This window comes from Sphaerodactylus townsendi, linkage group LG02, assembly GCF_021028975.2.
Source record: "Sphaerodactylus townsendi isolate TG3544 linkage group LG02, MPM_Stown_v2.3, whole genome shotgun sequence".
In the NCBI taxonomy this organism is placed as follows: Eukaryota; Metazoa; Chordata; class Lepidosauria; order Squamata; family Sphaerodactylidae; genus Sphaerodactylus; species Sphaerodactylus townsendi.
Genome location: NC_059426.1, coordinates 156,918,905 through 156,940,215, shown reverse-complemented (window position 1 = coordinate 156,940,215; position 21,311 = coordinate 156,918,905). Strand labels below are relative to the sequence as shown.

At 43.3% G+C, this 21,311-nt stretch overlaps 1 protein-coding gene across 2 annotated transcripts in view; it reads right to left on the bottom strand.

The window, feature by feature from the left end:
• VRK1 (VRK serine/threonine kinase 1) overlaps positions 1–16,232 on the bottom strand; it is a 59,928-nt gene extending 43,696 nt beyond the window's left edge. For both annotated transcript variants that reach the window (XM_048486123.1, XM_048486124.1), the window contains exons 1-3: positions 16,093–16,232; positions 8,677–8,838; positions 5,654–5,709 (exon numbers count right to left, since the gene is read on the bottom strand). In XM_048486123.1, coding sequence (XP_048342080.1) covers positions 5,654–5,709; positions 8,677–8,833 — 213 coding nt within the window. In that variant the 5' untranslated portion in view covers positions 8,834–8,838; positions 16,093–16,232. The remainder of the gene's footprint in view (positions 1–5,653; positions 5,710–8,676; positions 8,839–16,092) is intronic.
• Between the last annotated feature and the right edge of the window lie 5,079 nt (positions 16,233–21,311).

Genomic DNA, 21,311 nt, shown 5'->3' with positions numbered 1-21,311 from the left:
AAAGGTGAAAAAAGATGACCAAGTTGCAGCCCAGAAGATTTCATCGATAGGGGCTTTGGTAGCAAAAGCAGCTGAAGTTGCTGCTGCTCTGATTGAGTGCGTGGAGACTGTAATTCAGGAGCCGCATATGCTAACTTTATATATAAGTTGACACAATGGGAAATTGAAGTCTTGGACACTTTTTTCCCTTTTTTCCTTCCATAAAGGATAAGCAGACCATCCAATGTCTGAAAGAAAGAGTTCTTGCCAAATAAAACTTTAAAGCTCTACGAACGGCTAATGTGTGATATTCCTAATATCTACTTCCCCCATATCTACTTCCCCCAGTGGCTAAAAGGGAAATTTGGACAAGGCTTTCAATACCCAGCCCAAACTCCAGGATGGAAAACCGTGTACAATGAAGGTGCCATCTGTGAAATGTCCTTCAAAAAATTTTCAATGAATTCATTCTTTGCCAGATGTTTGAAACCTTCGCTCTCCAACACTGCTGTCAAAGCAGCTATTTGGGGCAAAGGGCCATTTTCCAGCCATCAGATAGGAAAATAAGTATATCCCTGTGATATGGCAAAGGAGAACTGATTTTGTTAGTATAAACCCATTTTTTAAAGGTTACCCATGTGGAATTATAAATTCTTTTGGTAGAGTCACGTCTGGCCTAGAGGGTGACCCTAATCACATCCTCCGGTAGACCTAGTATCTGTAGGTCTGATCACTCAACTTCCACACCACAAGTTTTAACCATGTTGGGTTTGGATGACTGCATTAGAAAGTCCTCACAACAGGGCATGCTCCACAGCTCTTCCAGGGGTAGGTTCACCAGGTCCAAGAACCATGGTCTCCTTGACCAATAAGGGGCCACCAGAATGACAGATGCTCCTTCCTGTCTCACCTTCCCCATCAGCTTCCCCATCAATGGAATGGGTGGAAAGCATACACCAGACCCTGAGGCCATCTTTGTTGGATAATGGCCACCCTTTCTGCTCAACAGTCTTGGTAATAAGCATAATATCTGGGGACCTGACTGTTTTTGCTGGTGGCAAACAGCTCTAGTATTGGAAGACTAAACCTCACTATCTCCTAAAAACTGACTTGTTCAGAGACCACGCGCTCTGATCCAAGTCTAACCAGCTTAGCCATTCAGCTTGGACATTACTCCACTGAGATGTTTTGCATGGACTCTTGCCAGATTTTTCTCTGTCCAAAGCAACGGCCTCTCCACCTCTCTGTGCAGAGAAGGAGAATGTATGCCCCTTTGTCTGTTGACATGGGTCTTGGCAGTAACTTTCTCCCTCTGGACTAATACATGCTGGCCGCAAAGTCTGCCTTGAGAAGCCAGAACGGCCAGTCTTATTGCTCGAAGCTCCAACCAATTTATGCTACTAGATCCGGGCAATGGGCTCCCCACCCACACTTGCTCACATCTGTAGTGAACAGTATCTGATCAATGTATTGTCGAAGGCTTTCACATTTCAGTTTAAACAAAACTGGACATAATATTTTATTTGAGAACTCTGAAATTCTGGACAATTCACAAGCTTACTATGTCAGAATGCACAGGGGGGCCATTGAAATTCACAAGCACCAGGACAACTTCAATAAGAAAGAAGAGACGTTAAAAATTAGCAAAGCCTGGCTCCCAGTACTTTAAAAATGGACTGATAACCCCACCCGCAATACAATGAACTCAACCACACCGTTGCATAGCGAATTCCACCCAAACACTTAACGATTGGTTCCCCACCCTGGGACGTGGACAATTTACCACACTAAACTTTCCCTTCTCACTTAGACACAGTGTGAAACAGACTTTTCTCTGTGATACACCTCTGAAGATGCCAGCCACAGATGCAGGCGAAATGTTAGGAACAAAATCCACCAGACCACGGCCACACAGCCCAGAAAACCCACCAGAACCATTATCTGATCAGGTTGGAGAAAAAGACTGCCCTATGCAATGTGGTCATGCTTAAGCGACCACCTTCCTGAGAAATAGAGAGAGATGAATCAATTTGTGGCAGTGTTTTACAATGTCCTTCTGAAAGGGAAGCAGCCTATGTTGTAGAGGCCTAGAGTGTAGTCTGGCTCAGAGGACAATGTTGATGGTAGAAATCAGTAATTCTAAAAGGGCCACCAGAATCATAAGGCCCGCCTTAGATAGAAGGCAGACCTCCATGACTAGATGTCAGAGGTTGATTTGTTTGTCCGACAGTTGCTTTTGTTACTGTTGAGGAGGAATCCAACTCAAACCTGGATTATTCCTGAGAAGGACATTCTCTGAAGAACCTCTGAGGAAGGGGTCATCCAGGTATGGATAAACATGGATCCCCCCCCTTTTGGGCTAAAACCTTTGTGAACACCCTGGGAGCCTTTTGAGCTAAAACCTTTGTGAACACCCTAGGAGCCGAGGAGAGTCTAAAAGGCAAGGCCTTATACTGAAAGTCTTGCTGCTCTGGCCAAAAGAAGATAGTAACAGAAGATTTGTGGATTGGAATATGATGGAACACTTCCTTCAAATCTAGAGAGGTCAAGTAGTTGTGATGTTGGATAGCCTGTAGGATGGTTCAGAGGGACTCCATACGAAACTTTTTCTTCATCACCCGCAAGTTTAGACATTTTAAGTCAAGAATTGCCCTCTACTGTCCCAAGTTTTGGGAACTGTGAAGACTGGGGAGTAGATCTCTTGACCCCTCTGATCAACAGGAACTGGTTTGAAGGCTCTGATGTTGATTAGATGCTCAACTGCTTCCTCTAGGATCTTTGCTTTTTCTGGTAATTTTGGTTCCAAAGAGCGTTGAAACAAATGAAGGAGGGAGGATGAAAATTTTATCCAATAACCTTCTCAAACCACCCCGAAACCTACAGATCGCTCACTGTCTCTGACCAAGCCTCCCAGAAAAGGCTTCGTTGACCCCCAATAATGTAGCCAGGCTGAAGAGGACTTTGGGGTATTGCTTTTGTCCTCGGTAGGATGAAGTCCCTCCGGATGTGACAGGCTTGTAGTCCTTTGCTTTGTAAGATGAATGAAAGAAATAAAAGGAGTTGAAACTCCTGCCTTTCTGGTTGTTCTCTTTAGACAAAAGTGCAGATGGTATCACTTTTTTTTCTTTGGTCTCCACTAAAACCTATTCTAAGGTTGCATCACCAAACAGTAACTTGCCTGAGAACTTCTCTGTAGATAAATTGGCTTTTGTCATATTATCGCCCTTCCTGGCTTTTAACCAAAGGTTCCTATGGATCAGCACCATCACGGCCTGAGATCTGGCACAAACACCATTGCCTCCTAGAATGTGTCAGAGATAAACTGAGATGTGTGTCGTATCTTCAATAGGAACCTCAATAGTTGCTGCTGGATCGACCTCAGGTTCTTTTGCAAGGTTGTCTGTCCAGATGATGAAAGTTCTGGCAAAGCTAGAAAGGACCCCCAAGGCCCTAATAATCAAGGATGCTGTTTCAAAGGCTTTCTTGAGGGCTAGCTCATTTTTCCGAAAGAGTCTTTTAGGGCATTTTTGCCATCCTTGGGTAAAATCACCCCAGTGTGTAGAGCAGTCACTGCCCCATCAATGAGAGTTCTTCTGTGGCCTCTTCTGTCAACATATAGTGTCTCTTGGAAATTGCATCCAGAGTATTGACATATTCAGGGGCAGCCCACTCTCCCTTATGACTTTGAGAAAGCTCTTGGGAAAAGGGCGGCCTCAGAAGGCATTAGGCGGCTGTTTAAAAGCTCTCGTGTCATTTTGTTCTCTGTCATCAGACGATCCAGTTGAGTCAGAAGTTTTAATTTGATAAATTAGAGTGGTAATAACTTCTTTCAACAAAGCTTGATAATGGCCACTGTAGAAAAGTTTGGAGGATTTGTCTGGAGCCTCTTCCTCATCTCCTAACCACTCTCCCGCTTCTCTGTCTGATCCCAGGGCCTTAGACCAACCAGAGAATGAATAATTTATATCCACCTCTCTCCCACAGTACTGGAGATGATGTGTTTTCTTCGGGGCTTTCCTGCCCCTCCGGGGGCTGGAGAGACAAACAGACTCTGTTCACTCATGGTTTTTACTGTCATATTCAGGAGAATGGGATCGCCTTGCCCTCTTGGCTGAGAGATCATGTGGTTTTGAACAACTGGACTGGTCTCCAAATCCTCCTGATACCAGAGACTCCCAGTGCGGTGTGAGAGAGGATGATTTGGGTGGCCTCCCCTGTCGCTGCAGTCAAAATTCCCAGATTTATGGTACCCTCCACTCCAGTTCTTCTTCCCCTGCTGAGTAACTGCTGAGTTTGAAGTAGCTGGACAAGGGTCCATGGCAGCGATTCCACCCAATCAGTATTTTGCGTGGGAACTGGAGGTAGAGAATATGGAGGTGGAGCAATTGTCATGCTTCCCTCCAAAAGCGGGCCTAGGGATTCTGCTAGCAGCACATGTCCCATCCAGGCAGTGTTCTCCTGAGACAAGGTTCTCGGAGCCGGAGGACCTAATTCCCAACCAGACATGTTAAAATTAGCCCCAGAGGGGGAAGGGGCCACCTCATTAAGCAACATGTTCCTTGCAGCAGATACATCAGGCAGGAACTCAATCATTGGCCTCAACAGCAGCAAGCTTGGGAGGTTGCAGGACTCTCCCACCAGTCCCAGAGGAAAGGGGGCAGGGGGTTGGAACTGTTCCAACAGACCTGAACTACCTCCAAGCCCTTCAACGTTTCCAGGCGGGGTGACTTCTCCTTGTTTCCCTTTTTCTTCTTGGCCTCCACAGCCACAGAGGAGGAGGATTTTGATCTATCCTCAGACATAATTAAGGAAAAAATGGTGGAACTATTCCAATTAGTGACCTGTCTAGACACAGGGCTGCTGAAACTGGAGGGAAGATGAAGGACAACCCCTATTGACGTTCCAGGAGAGAAACAAAAGTTTTAATAGCCCTGCTTGGTCAGTAGGGCCATGACCTGTCAGTGAATGACTATCCCCATTGAAGAACTCCTGTCTTGCCATATAGACTATTCCACAACAACACACTGTGCCATTAAAGCATGGTACAGTAAGTGGCAGTCAATCAACCCCTCCCAGTTGCTCGCATTCCTACAGCCTCCTGGGAAGCAGGGGAGCATGAAGTCAGCAAATGTCTTGACAGTAGAAAGGAACCTGAAGCGCACTCTGGTCTACAGGGCCCTCCCCCTCTCTAGCTGCCTCAAATCCTGCTGGTGATGGAGGTGATGAATGGTACAGCCTGGCACATGGCCAGAATATGCTGCTGACTCAAGTATTTTGGCTACACACCTGATGCCTTAAGACACCTACCAAAACCCGCAAGCCCATTTCCCACCTCCAATTGGTCACAGCAATAATAAAGTTACTTTATTAAGCAACTGGTCAATTTTGCCAGTGGATCTGAAAACAGCAAGAGGATCTGTAGCCAGACATCACCTGTACTGCACAAAACTTACTGCGCAATAGAGTGAACACACGCCTTTGAAATGACAGCGTTGGGGAGTTTTTTCAGCATTGGAACAATGATTACAGAATTCCCTTACAATAGAATTGCACAGACCTGTTGCTGCAGGCAAATGTCAGATTCCTTCAAGTACTGTCATGATATTCTATATAGGCAAGCAAAGTCTAATACTGAATTGCACATCAACTAGGTCAAAATAAAGACGTCACTTACCACTTTTATAACATAGGGAGCATCAGCACCAACTGGTTTTGAAGAGTTAATGTCAGCTGTGAAAATAGGAAGGGTTTCTTATCAGTAGGGGGATAATGCTGTCTTCTTTTTTCATTCTTGTTGCCAAGTCACAGTTGGTTGATGGCTCCCCCTAGTGGGGGTTTTCAAGGCAAGAGATGTAGCAGGGTGGTTTGCCATAGCCTCCATATCGTTCCCCCGGGATACCTTGGAAGCCTTCCATCCAAACACTAGCTAGGGTCAGGGGTGAGAGTGTGTGACTGGCCCAAAGTCACCCAGCAAGTTTCCCTGGCAAGAGTAGTGATTTGAACTGAGGATTCCCAGATCCAACACCTCAACCACTACGTCACGCTGGCTACCTTAACAATTATTTATTTCATAAAATTAGTTAATGCATAGGTTTGCAGAGATGTTCTAAGAATTTCTGCAACAACATATATGAAGTGATCAGAACACAAAGAACTATACAAACACGGGTAATTCTAATAATCTGAAAACACATTTAATTCTAGCAGTGCGGAAAGGCTACTACTTATGTGGCTACAACATGGTAGAACTAGTAATATTAAGAAGCATACGATCCATACTCTGTCCAAATTGCTTTCAAAACAATTCACAATTAAAAATTAAAATCAGTTAAAACAACCGGATCAACAATAAAACCAAAGGATCAGAAATAAACATTAGGACATCAGTTAAGCCAGAAATTGAAAACAATTATTAAAACCTGCAACACTGTACCATCCCACCAATAAAATCAGTAAAAGGAGACTGAATAAAATTTCAATAACTCCATAGTACCAAAACAGAGCAGAACTTGATTAGAACATAAGCAAATTCTACTCTGTACCCTACAAGGCCATATTTTTTTAGCCAGCAACCAATATAACAAATGAAAAGTGAAACTAAAAGCAAAGGTTTTTTTCTTTGAGGGTTCATGTTAAAATAACTATACAATGCAATGATGGAATGTCAACACATTCAAAATTCCCCATGATACAGCAAAAATGTTTAGAAAAAGACATGTCACCTAAAGCTAAACAGGCTTAGAGAGAGAGAAGTTCTACAATTTAGCACCACAGTGAAAAAAAAGGCCTTATTCATTTACCTGTTTTCTAGAGATTTTAACTGCCTTTCAATCAGAATCACTTTTCACTCTACCTGTGATAAGTCATCAACTGTACTTAGTACTGTGAAAGAATAATGTTTCAACTGGTGAACAAGTGAGAAACAGTAAAACTCATAACACTCATGCTGAAGATGTCTTGAACCGTGGTAGTTCTACTGGGATGCAAGTGTCAAGAAACCAAGTCCCTTAATGCCGTTTCTTGTTTTCTTACAAAATGGTTAAGGCTTCGGGCCTACAACAGAAAAGTTGACATGGGAAAATAAGTGTGCCACAACTTGAGATTCAGCAAAGCTGTGACCTTTTGCAACTGAAATTAGAGCCTGCTAGTTGCTGGGAGGAGACAGTTTCCATCCCAACTCCTCTCGAAGTCTCCAAGGTCAAGAACAGCAGAGCCACATTCCATTCAATTAGCAAAAATGAACTGTGACCCTTGACACCTAAGAGACGTGGGCAGGCGTAGCCACAAATAAGCTCCCGCCACTCCATCTCACGATGACCCCTTTGGGTTATGTGGTTCACTGACATCACCAGCCACAGATCTAATTGGACAAATGAGCTCAGGCCAACTCAAGACCCTTGGCCATAAAGTCCACCCTTTTCAGTCTAACTTTGTTCTCGGTGCCTGACTCATGGCTCTCAGATCCAACCTTGGCTTTTTTGATTTCATACCTGTTCCATGTGCTAGACATACTGACTCTCAGAGCCAATGCTGACTCTTAGAAAGACTGGAGGATTTCAGCTGGAAGGGTAACATCCAGTAATTTAAACCACTGCTGTGTAGTTAGTGCTTTTGCTTTATCCTTTGCTATTTTCATCCTCATTGCTTACTGTTGCTTCCAGAAATATTCTTGTACAATTGTAATAAATCACTTTAATTATATCTTGCGGAATTTTGTCTTCAGGTGGCTTCAGTTTAATCCCAGTACCTAAGCCCACGGGCTACGCCTACCAAGTTAACCGTTTTGTGAAACGCAAGCAACGAGTGGTCAACTTTACAGGGGTGACTTTTCTCACTTTTATCCCAGGAACATGGGAAGCTTGCCCCTTGGCTTCTGGCTGTCTGGGTAGTGAAAAGGGGCTGGTGGTAGCTACTAAGACTGAGGCGTGAGGATTCATATCCCAAAGTTTTGTAATTTTGTGTGTTCCTGACCCACCTCCAAAGTTCCAGGCAGTAATTCTGAAATCTGTAGTTGAGATGTCTTGAACACTACATATAAAATCAAATCACCACTTAAGAATAGAACTATTGAGGGCCAAAGAATTTAAGGCCCATCCTGTTCTGCATTTGTTTCTTATGGTGGACAGGTAGATGCCCACAGAGGGACACTGAGATCAAAGCCTTTGCTCTGTTGCTTCCCCTTTTTCCAGTAACTGGCATACAGAGATATACTTGCCCTCAAAATGGAAATCCCATTCAGCTAGAAGGCTCAATAGCCAACGAAGGTTCTGGTCTACCAAGAAGTTATCTAATCTCCTTTCAAAGCCCCTTGTGTAAGAGAATTATCATGCTAAACATTTCATTTTTGATCTCTTTGCTAATAACCCCAGCACAGAATTTGCCTAGCAGAGAAGTTTCACGATTTGCTGATTCATCAAGTCCAACGTTTGGTTTTGAACAGAAGCCAACTGGGCGCCTCGAAGAAGCACACAAGCAGGGCACAAAGGTGATGAGCAACAGGTATTATAAACGGCAGAAATTGGCTCAACTAAAGAAATGCATCTGCATAGGTATATTTCCAGAGCTTTCCAATGAGAATTGTGGAAATAAAGTTAAGTTACGTTTTTCACCAAACTTCACTGTTCGCATGCCTTAATACTCTTAGGGGGTTTTTTTCAAAAGAATCAGTACTAGATTTTTCCACTTAAACAATCTTACCAAGATACAGGCAGCCAAAGCCTCCTTTGCCTATAGCTGGTCCAAGCTTCCAGTCTTTCTTTGATCCGTCTGTAAAAACTTCTCCTGGAGGAAATTCTTCTGCAAGTTTCCTCTTTGCAGGGCCTCTTTTTCCAGCTGCCTTCTTTACATTTGGCATTTTTGCTGATATACAAAAAAGAAAGTTTTTTTTAAAAAAATGCTGTTACTTTATTCTGAGCGTGTGTAGGAATTACTTATTAAACCTGTTGCCGCTTCCCATTCTTCAACTCCCCCTCCCCTCCCTCTGCTAAGGTGAGTGGGCCAGGTCCAGATGCTGGGGCCCCTCCCCTTGCATGGAACCCCTCCCCCTCCCTCCGCTAGGGTGGGTGGGCCAGGTCCAGATGCCAGGCCCCCTTCCCTCCCCTCCCTTGCATGCCACCCCCTCCCCTTCCTCACAAAAACCAACTTCTAAAAGCAACACCATGCAGATTCCATTTCCACAACTTCAACGTTCTCAGCGCAGAGCTATGCTTCCTTCATGAGTGTCTCCTTATTAAGCTGTAAAGAACCACTTTATCTTTTACTTTCCACAAGAACCACAATCAAAACCCTTCTGTCTATTTATAAAGAACATATCTATTCACAAACAACATGTTAGACACCTATTACTGCTATTCACGTTGTCAGACCCTTACCCTGAGCTGTACGTCAACTGTTAAAATGTATATGACCATTATCCCATGATGCTGTTCACTCAAGACGTATTGCCAACAGAGTAATTAGTTACCTTTTAAACAGGGTGGATAAAAATCAATTTAAAAAATGAAAATGAATTCCATTAACCCGTTCACCATGCAGGCCCTTCCAGAGGTTTCTGTAAGATTATTTTGGGCAGTTTTTTTCTATTTAGAAGATGTTATCACACATGCTTTGTTTTGCAGTTCTCAAAACTGTGAATTTGTCTACGCAGAGAAAACATGCCTCTACTTCACATTAAGGATGTTACAAAATAAACATACAGAATTGTGAAAAAGACCTTAATCCCATTGTTCCTTTGCAAATCTGTGTATACAGAATTAACCTAAGTGCTAAATTTCAAAGAGGGAGGGGCAAGTGAAACCTGTTGAGAAGAATATTCCACAAGTCTTGACATCTTTCTGTGTACAGCCTGAGGTTTATCATATTATTCTCTCCCTGGAGGAGAAACTCTATAATGGCAGCCAGTCATAAAAGTAACCCAGTTTGGGAATATTTTAATGAGCTCCCTCTACTCATGGGCAAGGCAGGCATTATTCTAAAAATGAAACCTTCCTCCGGTTGTAAATATTAAGATCATACCAGAAAGAATAAGTCTTTATGTTTAAAAAAAAGATTTAAATCAAGTTTTGCTGACTAGTTATTTACACTGTGATTTATATTGATCGGATTTAAATCAAATCTCTGCTTTATGATGAGTCTGACAGTGTCGATTCTATATGCTGTAAGAAACAGGTTCACTCCATAGCCTACTGTGCAAGCACTGGGTCAATACTGACCCATAAGGTGACATCAGATTTTGTTTACATGTTGGTTTGCTACTGCCTTCCCCTATCATCCACACTTTACCCCCAGTATGCTGGGTACTCATTTTACCGACCTTCAAAGGATGGAAGGCGGAGTCAACCTTGAGCTGGCTACCTAAAACCGACTTCTGTTGGGATCGAAATCAGGTCGCTTTTACGCAGCTTTTACTACACAGAAAAGAATCTTCTGCATTTCTCGGTCTCATGTCCGGCTCACGTCAAATCACTTCTGAAAAGTAGCAAAATGCTTTTTCAAGACCTAATCAAATTGTTCATCGACATGATGGACAGTGAAAGAACTTTTCTACCCCACCCTTGTGTGTTCAGGGCTCTGTGACAATCAGTTACAAAGGCAACGTCAACTCCCGAGAACTCCTTTCCTTTAAAATGAGAGTTCTTCTCATTATGAGCCTAACCATGCAACAGACAAAAATGGCTACACAGCAAAACAGCAGTAGCTGCACTTCTGAGCAAAAGGAAGAAACGAGGATGGCCAAACAATGGCTACTACTTTTGGCCACAAATCCCACATTCTATTTCTGTATGAAAGCAGAAGGCATGACATGGTACTCTTGATAAGCACACTTTCACTGAAGTAGCATTACTTTAATATCTCAAAGAACAGCCATGTTGGTAGCAGCAGAACAGGTAGAATCAAGTCTAGTAGCACCTTAGAGACCAACAAGATTTTCATGGCATGAGATCTCAGGAGTCAAAGGTTCCCTTCAAGTGTGACAAAGGGAGCTTTGACTCTCAAAACCTCATACCCCAAAATTATTGATGGTCCCTAGCTGCCACTGGTCTTGAAGCTGGAACTATTACTTAACTGTGTCTTGCAAATTTGGGCATGGGAGCATCCTCTTCCATCTCCCCCCCACCCGAGAAGATAAATATCATAGATTCATAAATGCTTACTTCATACACAAATGGAGTTTTCCTCTTAATTACCAAAAAACCTTCCACTAGATAGAGCCTGTCTTACCACACAGCCACTGTTTCCTGGCTTACAGCATCCATGTCCATCTGCTGAGAATGGCACTGTGCCTACTTGCAAGGTGGCCAAACTATTAACAGGGCACTGGTGCCAAGCAATGAGTTTGAAAGGGTTTGGATCATTCATTTACAAACCTCCTTCATGAGGAAATATCAAACCTTTCATCACCTTACTCTGAACCTATGCATTCCTTTATACCCTCCTCTGAAAATATGGGAGGGGAGTTGTGTGTATTTTTTTCTGTAAAAGAACTGAAGGGGAAAGTGGTTAACTCCTTAGCTGCTTCATTTTAAGCATTTCTCTTTTCCATTTCCCTATGACATAAACCATTCAAACTGCAACTTAAAAAAAAACAAACCTCAAGACCTCATATGACTGGAAATAGAAGCATGAACCTACATGTTTCTCAGAACAGCGATGCTTAAACACACTCAACTGTTTCCAGAAATTCTAAATAAGAGTTAGTAATCCAGCATCAACTCTTTTCCCATTGTCTATGCAAAGGATTAAATGGCTTGCTAAAACTGTTACTTAACCCGATGCATTCAAAATAGGTGGTCTGAAAAAAACCAATGTACTTATTAAGCTACATATGCCTATGCTTGTCTTTTGATTATTAAGCTTGATTAGTACTGGGCTTGTATAAACACTCATTTTTAAAAAACGACAGCAGCCAATTCTGTCATGTTACTTACTACCACTATAGCATCCCCAATACTGTACAATTATAGTGTGAATGTAGGAGATATACAGGAACTGATGAGTTTAGCTGCAAGGAAAAGTCTATTCACACATTTTAACAATTTGACACTGCATTATTATGGCATAGCTAGTAAAACTGCTAGTGTTTTTTTAATATTTTCTTCTCCCGTAAAATCCAAACCAGTAAACAATAATCTGTAAAAGCAACATGCAAGCCAGCTACAATTAAAACTATACAAGAAGTGTCACCCTAAAACAAAATGGACAAATAAAAAAAGATTTTTAAAAATCTTATAAACTTCTTTTTAAAAAAAATCTACCTGCTTAAATACAAATCCAGTATGTTAACAAATAATCTCTATAAGCTGAACCAATGGGTCTACTACCAAGCCATTTGAGCTAAAGACTGTTTTGCTGTGAATATAAAGAGCTACTGGGAAAACATCTTTTTCAAGTCAAGCATTTGACACAATAGGAAACAGACTGTATTATTATTGTTATGGACACAGCATTGCAAGCATTGGGATCCAGCCCCTGGCTTTAGAAGCTACTACCAACACCTGAGCTCTGTAATTTAGAGGCTGCAGAACACTGTGACAGAGTGACGATTCTGCCTTGCTGGGCACATCCTCTGCCTACTAAGTCACCATCACCCGAAGACTGTGATGCGATGGATACCATCTGGAGGAAAGCAAACGCGAGGCAGACCACGGAAGACATGGCGCCAGAACTTCAAAGAAGACCTAAACAAAGGCTCGCATCTCATGGGACGAAGTTGAACTCGTCACAGCCAACTAAAATCGATGGAGAACGCTTGTTGCCCAACGGGCCCAGTTGCACAGACGGAACAAAGTCTACGTCTAAACAAGGACATTTTTCTGCTCTGCCCACGAAGTACCATCCTTTGCTTATAGAAAGATCTGAGCCTCTAGTTATTTCTAAATAGATAAAGGCATGTGGGCTATAATAAGTAAAAATTTGGATTGCTAGCTACATTGTGTTATGGGAGGGTATGTGGGGGTGAGATCAGAAAAAGCCTGGAGAGTTATGCGATCTAGGAGGGCCAGCAGAACTGAAACCTGTTTGAGGCACAAGAAAATACATATCCAAGGTGTACACGCTCCAATTAGTTGTAAATTGACATGTTTTAGTGGTTAGATTAACCAACTTGTATGTATCATTATTTAAGAAACAAAGTATCACTGCGAAATCCCTATCAGCCTATTTAAAGATATTTACACCTGGCCTTATGCTAAAATCTTTAGGCGGCTTAATGCCTAAGTGAAGAGCACAGTCTTTGCCCTGCACCTAAACCCATAAAGGGCAAATGTACAGCAAATCTCCAAAGGGAGACTTTTACACACTGAACAAATGACAGCTGGATCACATATCCGCACCTACAAACCACTGAAGTTACAACTGAGAATCAAAAAATTAAGTGTCTATTCAAAGCGGGCTCATCATGCAAACCAAAGAATCACAGAACCTTCTTTAAATACAAGCATTTTCTAATACACACCCCTTACATTTTGCACAGATTTAAAATGAGCATGCATCTATTTTAGAAGAGGTTTCTGTTGGGTAAGAAAACAGAATGACTCAGCTGTGGAAATTCTTCCTCATTCGGTGGTGTGCTAATCCACCACAAAACTGTGGTATATTTCAACATGGCGGTTTCCTTTTAGTGAACACCACCATCAGTTTTGAAATGAATATTATACCAGCTTGTTCATAGCTGAAATTTCCCAGTAAACCCATAGAACGGGGCCACCCCATTTCTCCCCTTCTATAATTTTAAGGCTTTCTTCACTGATAAGCAAATGATGCTTGTTAACCTAAAAAACAAGAAAAGGGATACAATTCAAACCCAATAGTAAAGGCTCATCTGATGCCCCCTTTTCAGAGTCTTAAGATACAACCAGGCATGTAAGCACAAAAATATTCACCTCCCAAATTTTACTTATTTAGGGTGATCTGAAAAAGTATCTCCCCAAGTATATTTGTTGCCATTTGATTTCACAGCAAACATGTGAAGTAGGTCATGCTGGAAGACAGTGGCTTGTTAACAACCAAGATCTGTGGTTGTGTTTCCAAATTTTAAACTACCACTGCAAGGATTACAGATAATAGGGTGGGGGTTTATACAACTCAGTGCTACAAGACATGGTAATGTCCAAAAGTTTAGATGGTTCTAAAAATGAATTCTAAATGGTTCTAAAATAAAATTCTACTCATGCAGAAAATCTACTACCATTAGGCAAAAGGAAAGGTTATTACCTTCGTTCCCAGTTTTAAAAGACCTCAGTCTGCTACCGCTAGAAATAACCTGGATGCTGGACTAGGCAGAGCTTGCTTCATCCAGCAGAGTTGATCTCATATTCACCTTGTTAGGCCGAGCTTGGCCCAGCTCATATGGTAAACATAGTTCTCTGTGCAAGCACCGGGGCATCACTAACCCATCAGATGATGTCACATCACAAAGTTTGCTAGGCAGACTAAATTTATGGGGTGGTTTGCCACTGCGTTCCCCAGTTATCTACACTGAATACCCCCAGCAAGCTGGCTGCTCAATTTACCAACCTCAGAAGGATGGCAGGCTGAGTCAACCTTGAGCAGACCACCTGAAACTGGCTTCTGTTGGGATCAAACTCTGGTTGTGAGCAAAGATTTGACTGCAGCACTGCAGCTTACCACTCTGTTCTGTGAGGCTTGTATGACGCCTCATGAAAATGCCTTGTAGATATTTCCTATGAAAATAAATTCGCCTGCAGCATCTGGGTGCAAGTTCAGGTGATGGAAGCTTAGATCAGGGCCTCTCCGCACACAAAAAGTTTACATACGATAGGCCTCCTGTCAAGCACCTTTGCCAACTGGAGACCAAGAGAAGCATGTGTGAAAATGAATTCATATGACCAGCGGCCCCTCTAGACCTGTCTTATGCAATAGCCAACCACCCCAGGGGTGGTAAGAAACAAGACATAGAAGCAAAACAGGAATTCTGATTTACTATTTCTGGACATGGGGGTTTCTTTTAGCCATTGCCATAACTAATATCAACTGATGGAGCTATTCTCAGTGATTCCATCTAACAGCCTGTTACAATCATCCAATGATAGTGATCACATCGACAAGCACTGAATTCCACAATTTAATCACGCACTGAGTAAAATGTTTCCTTTTGTGTGCCCCCGAGTCTAGCAAAATGGGAGATGGAGGCAGGAGAGTCCATTTTACCCACTTTCTCCATTCCGTGCATGGTTTTATAAACCTTTATCATGTGCACAAAAAAAAGGAATACAATTTCTCCCCACCCCTTCCTGTAAAGTTCTCCAGGCAGCAATGCATACTTCTCTCCCTTTTCCATTTTACCAAATGAAGAAGGATAGACTGAGAGAGTGACTATCGGAAAGGTCACCCACTGAGACTATCAGCAGGTGAACATTTGATAGTGCATCACTCAAACCACTACACCAGGCTGCTTCTCATCTCATCCTGAGTCATCTCTTCAATAAACTGAAAAGCCACATACTTTCCAGCCCCTTGCTTAATTTGAAGGAGGAGGAGATGTAGTTTGGATTTACACCCCACCTTTCTCTCCAGTAAGGAGCCCCAAGGTGGCTTACAAGTTCCTTTCCCTTCCTCTCCCCACAGCAGACACCTTGTGAGGTAGGTGGGGCTGAGAGAGTTCTGAGAGAACTGTGACTAGCCCGAGGTCACCCAGCAGGAATGTAGGAGTGCGGAAACACATCTGGTTCACCAGATAAGCCTCTGCCACTCAGGTGGAGGAGTGGGGAATCAAACCCGGTTCTCCAGATTAGAATCCGCCTGCTTTTAACCACTACACCACGCTGCCCTCTTCTGCACCAGCTTGCCCAGACATTTTTTTTTAAGGACTACAGTCCCCTTTCTCCACAAGGGAGCATGTGCAGAATGCCTGCCTTGTCTCAGGTTAGCTTCTGGAGAGACCACCGACTAAAACGCCTGCAAGACTCCAATGGAAGAGGCAAGAACCCCTCAGAGGAAAAAAAGGCCCAAGTGAGACGCCTCTTCTTGGGGCGGCCCAAAAGAAGAGGGGGCTCGCTGCAGCCGGCTGGCCCTGCGCTACTCGGCCACTGTGACTCCAGGGAGTTTTCCGACTGGAGGAAACGGGAGCAGCCAGAAACCGCGGCCGGCCATCACCTCTGCCCGCCGCGGGAAGCTCCAAGCCGGCCGAGCTCCGTCCCTCGCTCCACTTTCCTCCTCGGACTGTCAAGCGCGCGCCAAGCCGAAGGTGGGCCGCGTCGCTTTCCGTCGCCGCTTCTCATTGGCTGATTTGATCACCGCAGCGTCCTATTTGTCAAAAGTGGGAGAAGAAAATCGCGTCCCTTCGCGGCCACCGTCTCGGTCACTGCCCGCTCAATGTGCCTCCCCTCTTTTGCTTCTCATGGCCTTCTGGGAATTGTAGTTTTATGTGTAGGCGTCGTAAGGTTGCTTCCCCTTGGAGAGCGTTGGAAGGGGTGGGGGAAGACAACCCACGCGTTGCCCTTCGGGGATAGAGCAGTCTATTAAATATAATAAATAATAATAATAATAATTGTGTGAAAGAGACACCTGTGTAGAATGGGGTCTTCTGCTACGAATTAAATAGCCGTCGGGTAGCTTGGAGAATCGCAAAACTAATCCCTCCATATGAACTTTCTGAAGCCAGAGTTCATTTCATTAGATACATGAAGCAGCCACTCAAAGCAGCTAAATTAATAATATACATTCATATGATTTAAATTTAGCTGATTTGGATTAACACTGTCTCTCATGAAGTGAACTCTGAGTCACGATAATTTAAGCTGCAATGAATGTTACTAGGGTTTTTTTAAGTGCAACTGGACTCCTGTTTAATTTTGCCACAGTGCATTTATGCAGCTGCCTTTGGGAAATTCCTGGATTTGCAACAAACTAAAGAACTCTGTGTGTGTTTGTGTGGATGTGCGTACATGCCATTAAGGCTCCATGTGGAGGAGTGTGGAATCAAACTTAGCCACTCCGCCATGTTGGAGTGCATTTTAAAACAAAGTTTATGTTTGATGATGGATTGTGGAAAACAAAAGAATCCCATATGCAGGAAGAATGCTATACTTAAGTGCAATTCAATAGACCTGTTTCGGGGGGGGGGGGGGGGGGCTCACTTTTGTAATTTGTAAGTGTAACCTCAGCTTGTGGGTTCTGTGGGGCAGTACTTGGGAATGGCAGTTGTTTAACAACAATTTTTTAAACAACTCAAAATGGTTTACTTTTTCTTTGCTGTAATTTACACACTTTACTAAAACATCAACATTTAACTTGTTACAATTTCGAGGAGTCCTGTTCCAGGTTGTACTTCCAAGATCCTTCTATTTACAGTCTACTGAGTATTTAGCTTAAGATCCAAATCTTCTTTGCAAGTTGGCTGGCTCCTGAAGACTCCAAGGGCTTGATGAACAGGTTACAACATGATGACCAGGAGGTCTCAGGAGGAACTCTCACCCATTACAACCAATAAAAAGAAACCCTAGAACAATAGAAGCTCCAACCATTTACAACACAGCATGAAACAACAACTACCTTCCCAGTGGCTCCCAGCAATGTTAGAGTACCTTAACAAGGTGTTGGAGGCTTATAGAAACTCAAGGTCAAAGTCTAGTGGCCTTGTTTCTTCCTGCCAAAGAGCTCTTTCAGCCTCTCTGCTGCTCCGAGGTCTCCACCCTTACTACAGGTCCAGCCCATTCTAGACCCAAGCCATTTCTGGGCATAGAGGGTTACACATAGGCAGCAAAGTTGGAGGCCCTATGATCCATTTCATTAGAATTAATTAGGTGCCAGGGGCAGTGGCCGATGTAATAGATTTTTTTTATAGGGATTTGGGTTTCAGTTGACTGAGCTGACTTTCTGGCTGTTTCCATTCCATGCATTGTTTCAAGCAAGCCAGACATTGGATTCAAGCAAATGAGATAAGTCCTTTACTGCAGGGGTGTTGGTGAAACAGAGCTATTAAGCTTGTGGTGGTTTGGTAGCCCTGCTTAGGTGTTATCTGGAGGAAAGGTAGTGGTGCTGCCAACCCAGCTGCCAGACTCATCTCTCCCTGAATTCACTGTACATCAGTTTTTAAAGGCTGTGCTCTGTCCTCAGGGGGGCATTCATTTACTTGAAGATGCTGGGGGAAGAAATGGGACTAATAAAAGGAAACGCTACTTCCTTTTAGCTTATGTGATTGGTGTTTGGGATATACTGCCACAGGAGGTGGTGATGGCTTTACTAACCCTGGATAAGCTTTAAAACAAAGGGCTTGGATAGATTTATGGGAGGAGAATTGATGTATAGCTGGCTGCCAATCTTGATCCTCCTTGATTTTAGATTACCGATACCCAGCCTTAGCAGACCCAGGTGCTCCAGAGAGACATGGCAACTGGGCCACTGCTTTCACACATCCTGCATGCTTGAGCTCCCAAAAGGCACCCTGGGTGGGCCACTGCACAGGTGAGAGGTGCTTTTTTGGACCTAAGATGGGCTCTGGTCTGATCCAGCAGGCTTGTTCTTATGACAGTGCAAGCATGTTGTCTTCCTGGTTGTCCAGAACAGTAGTGCTCCTAGGACTGAGTCCTTGTCATCTAACAGGAAGTGATTGGCTACTGTGATTAGATGATTAAGCATAAACCAACTGAAATTGAATCCTGACAAGACAGAAGTGATGCCAGTCACGAAAACTGAGTTCTTGCAGAATATTAATGCTTCCCACCAATAATCCATCTAACCATTCCACACCTCTGCATGGAATTGAGCCACCTGCAAGAGCTCTCCTGCCAGGCAGCCACCCAATCTGCACTGCACCAATACAATGTCTGTGCGGCAGTATGGCTTACAGGGAATGTTGCTTCCCACATTTAGTGACTAATTTAAGAGTCTCTGGGGTATTATTGCTGGAATTGCAAGCCAATGCAGCTGTGAAAATGCTTTCTTACATTTTCATTTACCCCAGAGAAGGTCTCTCTATCTTCATATGGATTCATGCCATGGTAATCTTCTACTTAGGGATGTATGTTTGAGTATGGTCAGTTCACACGTATACCAAAAAATAGTTTATTTGTATTTTCCACGTATATTTGGGTCCCCAGATGGAATCTGGAATTTTCTGGGATAACAGGAAATGGGTCAAAAAATTCCAAAAAATATTTGGGAGTAACCAGATACAGAGCTGGTATTTTAAGTTTCCCAGACCTGTTTTTTTCTAGAATTCTATTGTATATCTCTTTCAATGACTTCTTTCTAGGATTTAATATAATCTTGATTTGATTTGGCTTAAATTGTGTGTTTTGACATTCATTCTGTGGATCTTCCAACACTGTGTTTCTTTACCTTCAGAATTGGTTTTGGGTCCCGGTTTGTGGTATGTAGGTGGATTCTCCGCTTTGACACCCTAGGCTGTACATTTGGCATGTGTGTTGCAGGCGTGGAAGGGATTTTTACAGGGAGGCATTGTGGGAGAACTCCAACAAGACCAAGCAAAGACTGAACTGCTGGGAGGTTTTATGCTTAGAGTGCCAGAGTTTTTATTTTTTCTAAATCGGTCCAGCCACCTTGGGTATGATGGTTGGATTCAGCCCCTCTGCATGCAGGAACAGTTAAAGCTTATCTCTCTCTTCACTTTGGGATTTCCTAACATTTTGCACCCACTCAAGGTCTCTCAATTACAGCACCTTGTCCCCTTGGCTTCATTGAACAGAATGGCAAATAGCAGCCCCATGTACCAGATGTAGTGAGCAATAAGATGTCACTTCTGTGGAGGAGGACTGGGAATCTCTGTCCCATGCTGCAGTGCAGGTCCAAATCAGGAGGTCTTGTTTGCAGGCATTTGAAAGAAGAGAAAATCTTGTTTTTTATATCTTGCTTTTCTCTTTTGCCTTTGAGGAATCTCCAAAGAGCAACTTACAATCACTCCCTTCCCCTTTCCCCTCCCCACAACCAGTCACCTTCACAAGAGGTGCAGGAGGGGCTGAGAGGAAATTCAGAGAGAACTGCCCCTGAACCCAAGGTCCACTTTGAGGAGTAGTGGGTAGTAGGAATAGAGAAACAAACCTGGTTCCACCAGCTTACAGCCCTCAGCAGCTCATGTGGGAGGGAATCTCAAACCCGTTTCTCCGGAGTAGAGTCCACTGCCTTTAACCACTACACCATGCTGGTGTGGTTAACAAAATTTATTCCCGCATCAGCTTCTATGGGTCAGTTGTCACTCCATCAGATGCAACGTTGCAGGCAAATGTAATAGCATTCCCCCCCAAATTAATTGTTAAAATGTCTGCTAACTGAGAAATTCTTGCTGACTGATGTGTAGAGGGAGTAGATAGGATACAGAGTATATAGGGTGCAGTGGTGGCCAGACCCTGGCCTGGGTTACTTGGAGGGGTGCACCTCAAGAGCCACTTCCTCTATGCTTGGGCCCCCCCCAGTACAGACTCCTATGTAGCCTTCCCTTCCCATGCCTCTCCCACACCCCGCGGCCAGGAGGCTGTTGGCCGAGCTTGGGGCTGAGGTAGTTGGGTTCAGGGAAGTCCCTCTTGAGATCAACCTGATTTGCTTGTTAAGGTACCATCTACCGCTTCCACGAGGTACCCCCTCTCCCCCACCTCATTTACCAGACCAGGCAGCAGACCAGTGACCCTGAGACTCACTCTTGGAATGCCATGCTGGTTCCACAGAGAGCCCTTCCCCACTACCTATGCATAGTCCGAATTTGTGGCAGGAGCCCTATCTATCTATCTATCTATCTATCTATCTATCTATCCTATCTATCTATCTATCCTATCTATCCTATCTATCTATCTATCCTATCCTATCCTATCTATCTATCTATCTATCTATCTATCTATCTATCATTTGGATTTTTATACCACCCTCCCAGAGGGAGACTCAGAGTGATGTACAAATAAAACTATATACAGACAGGGGAAAGTTAAAACCGAAAAAAAAATAATACAAACCCTGTCTCCTTATTAAAACAATGCCTTTTAAGACAAAAGATGGTAATGTTTGAGTTGTTTTTTCTAAACTAAAAGACCTCAATTATTCTGGTTAAAATTCGTCACGCATTGGCACTTTCTGCATAAATAAGTGAGGTTTGGGTTGAAGTTTGGGCACTCGATCTCGAAAAGGTTTGCCATCACTGATATAGAGAAATCAACATGGGACCATGGTAAAAGGCAGTCATTGTGATGGGCATCAAATCTGGAAGTGAATGATCAAGAATGAGGTTTAGCTACACTCAGGTCCCTTCCGCACATAGAGAATAATGCACTTTCAATGCACTTTGCAGCTGGATTTTACTGTGTGAAATAGCAAAATCCACTTGGACTGAAAGTGCATTGTTCTGCATGTACGGAAGGGGCCAGAGG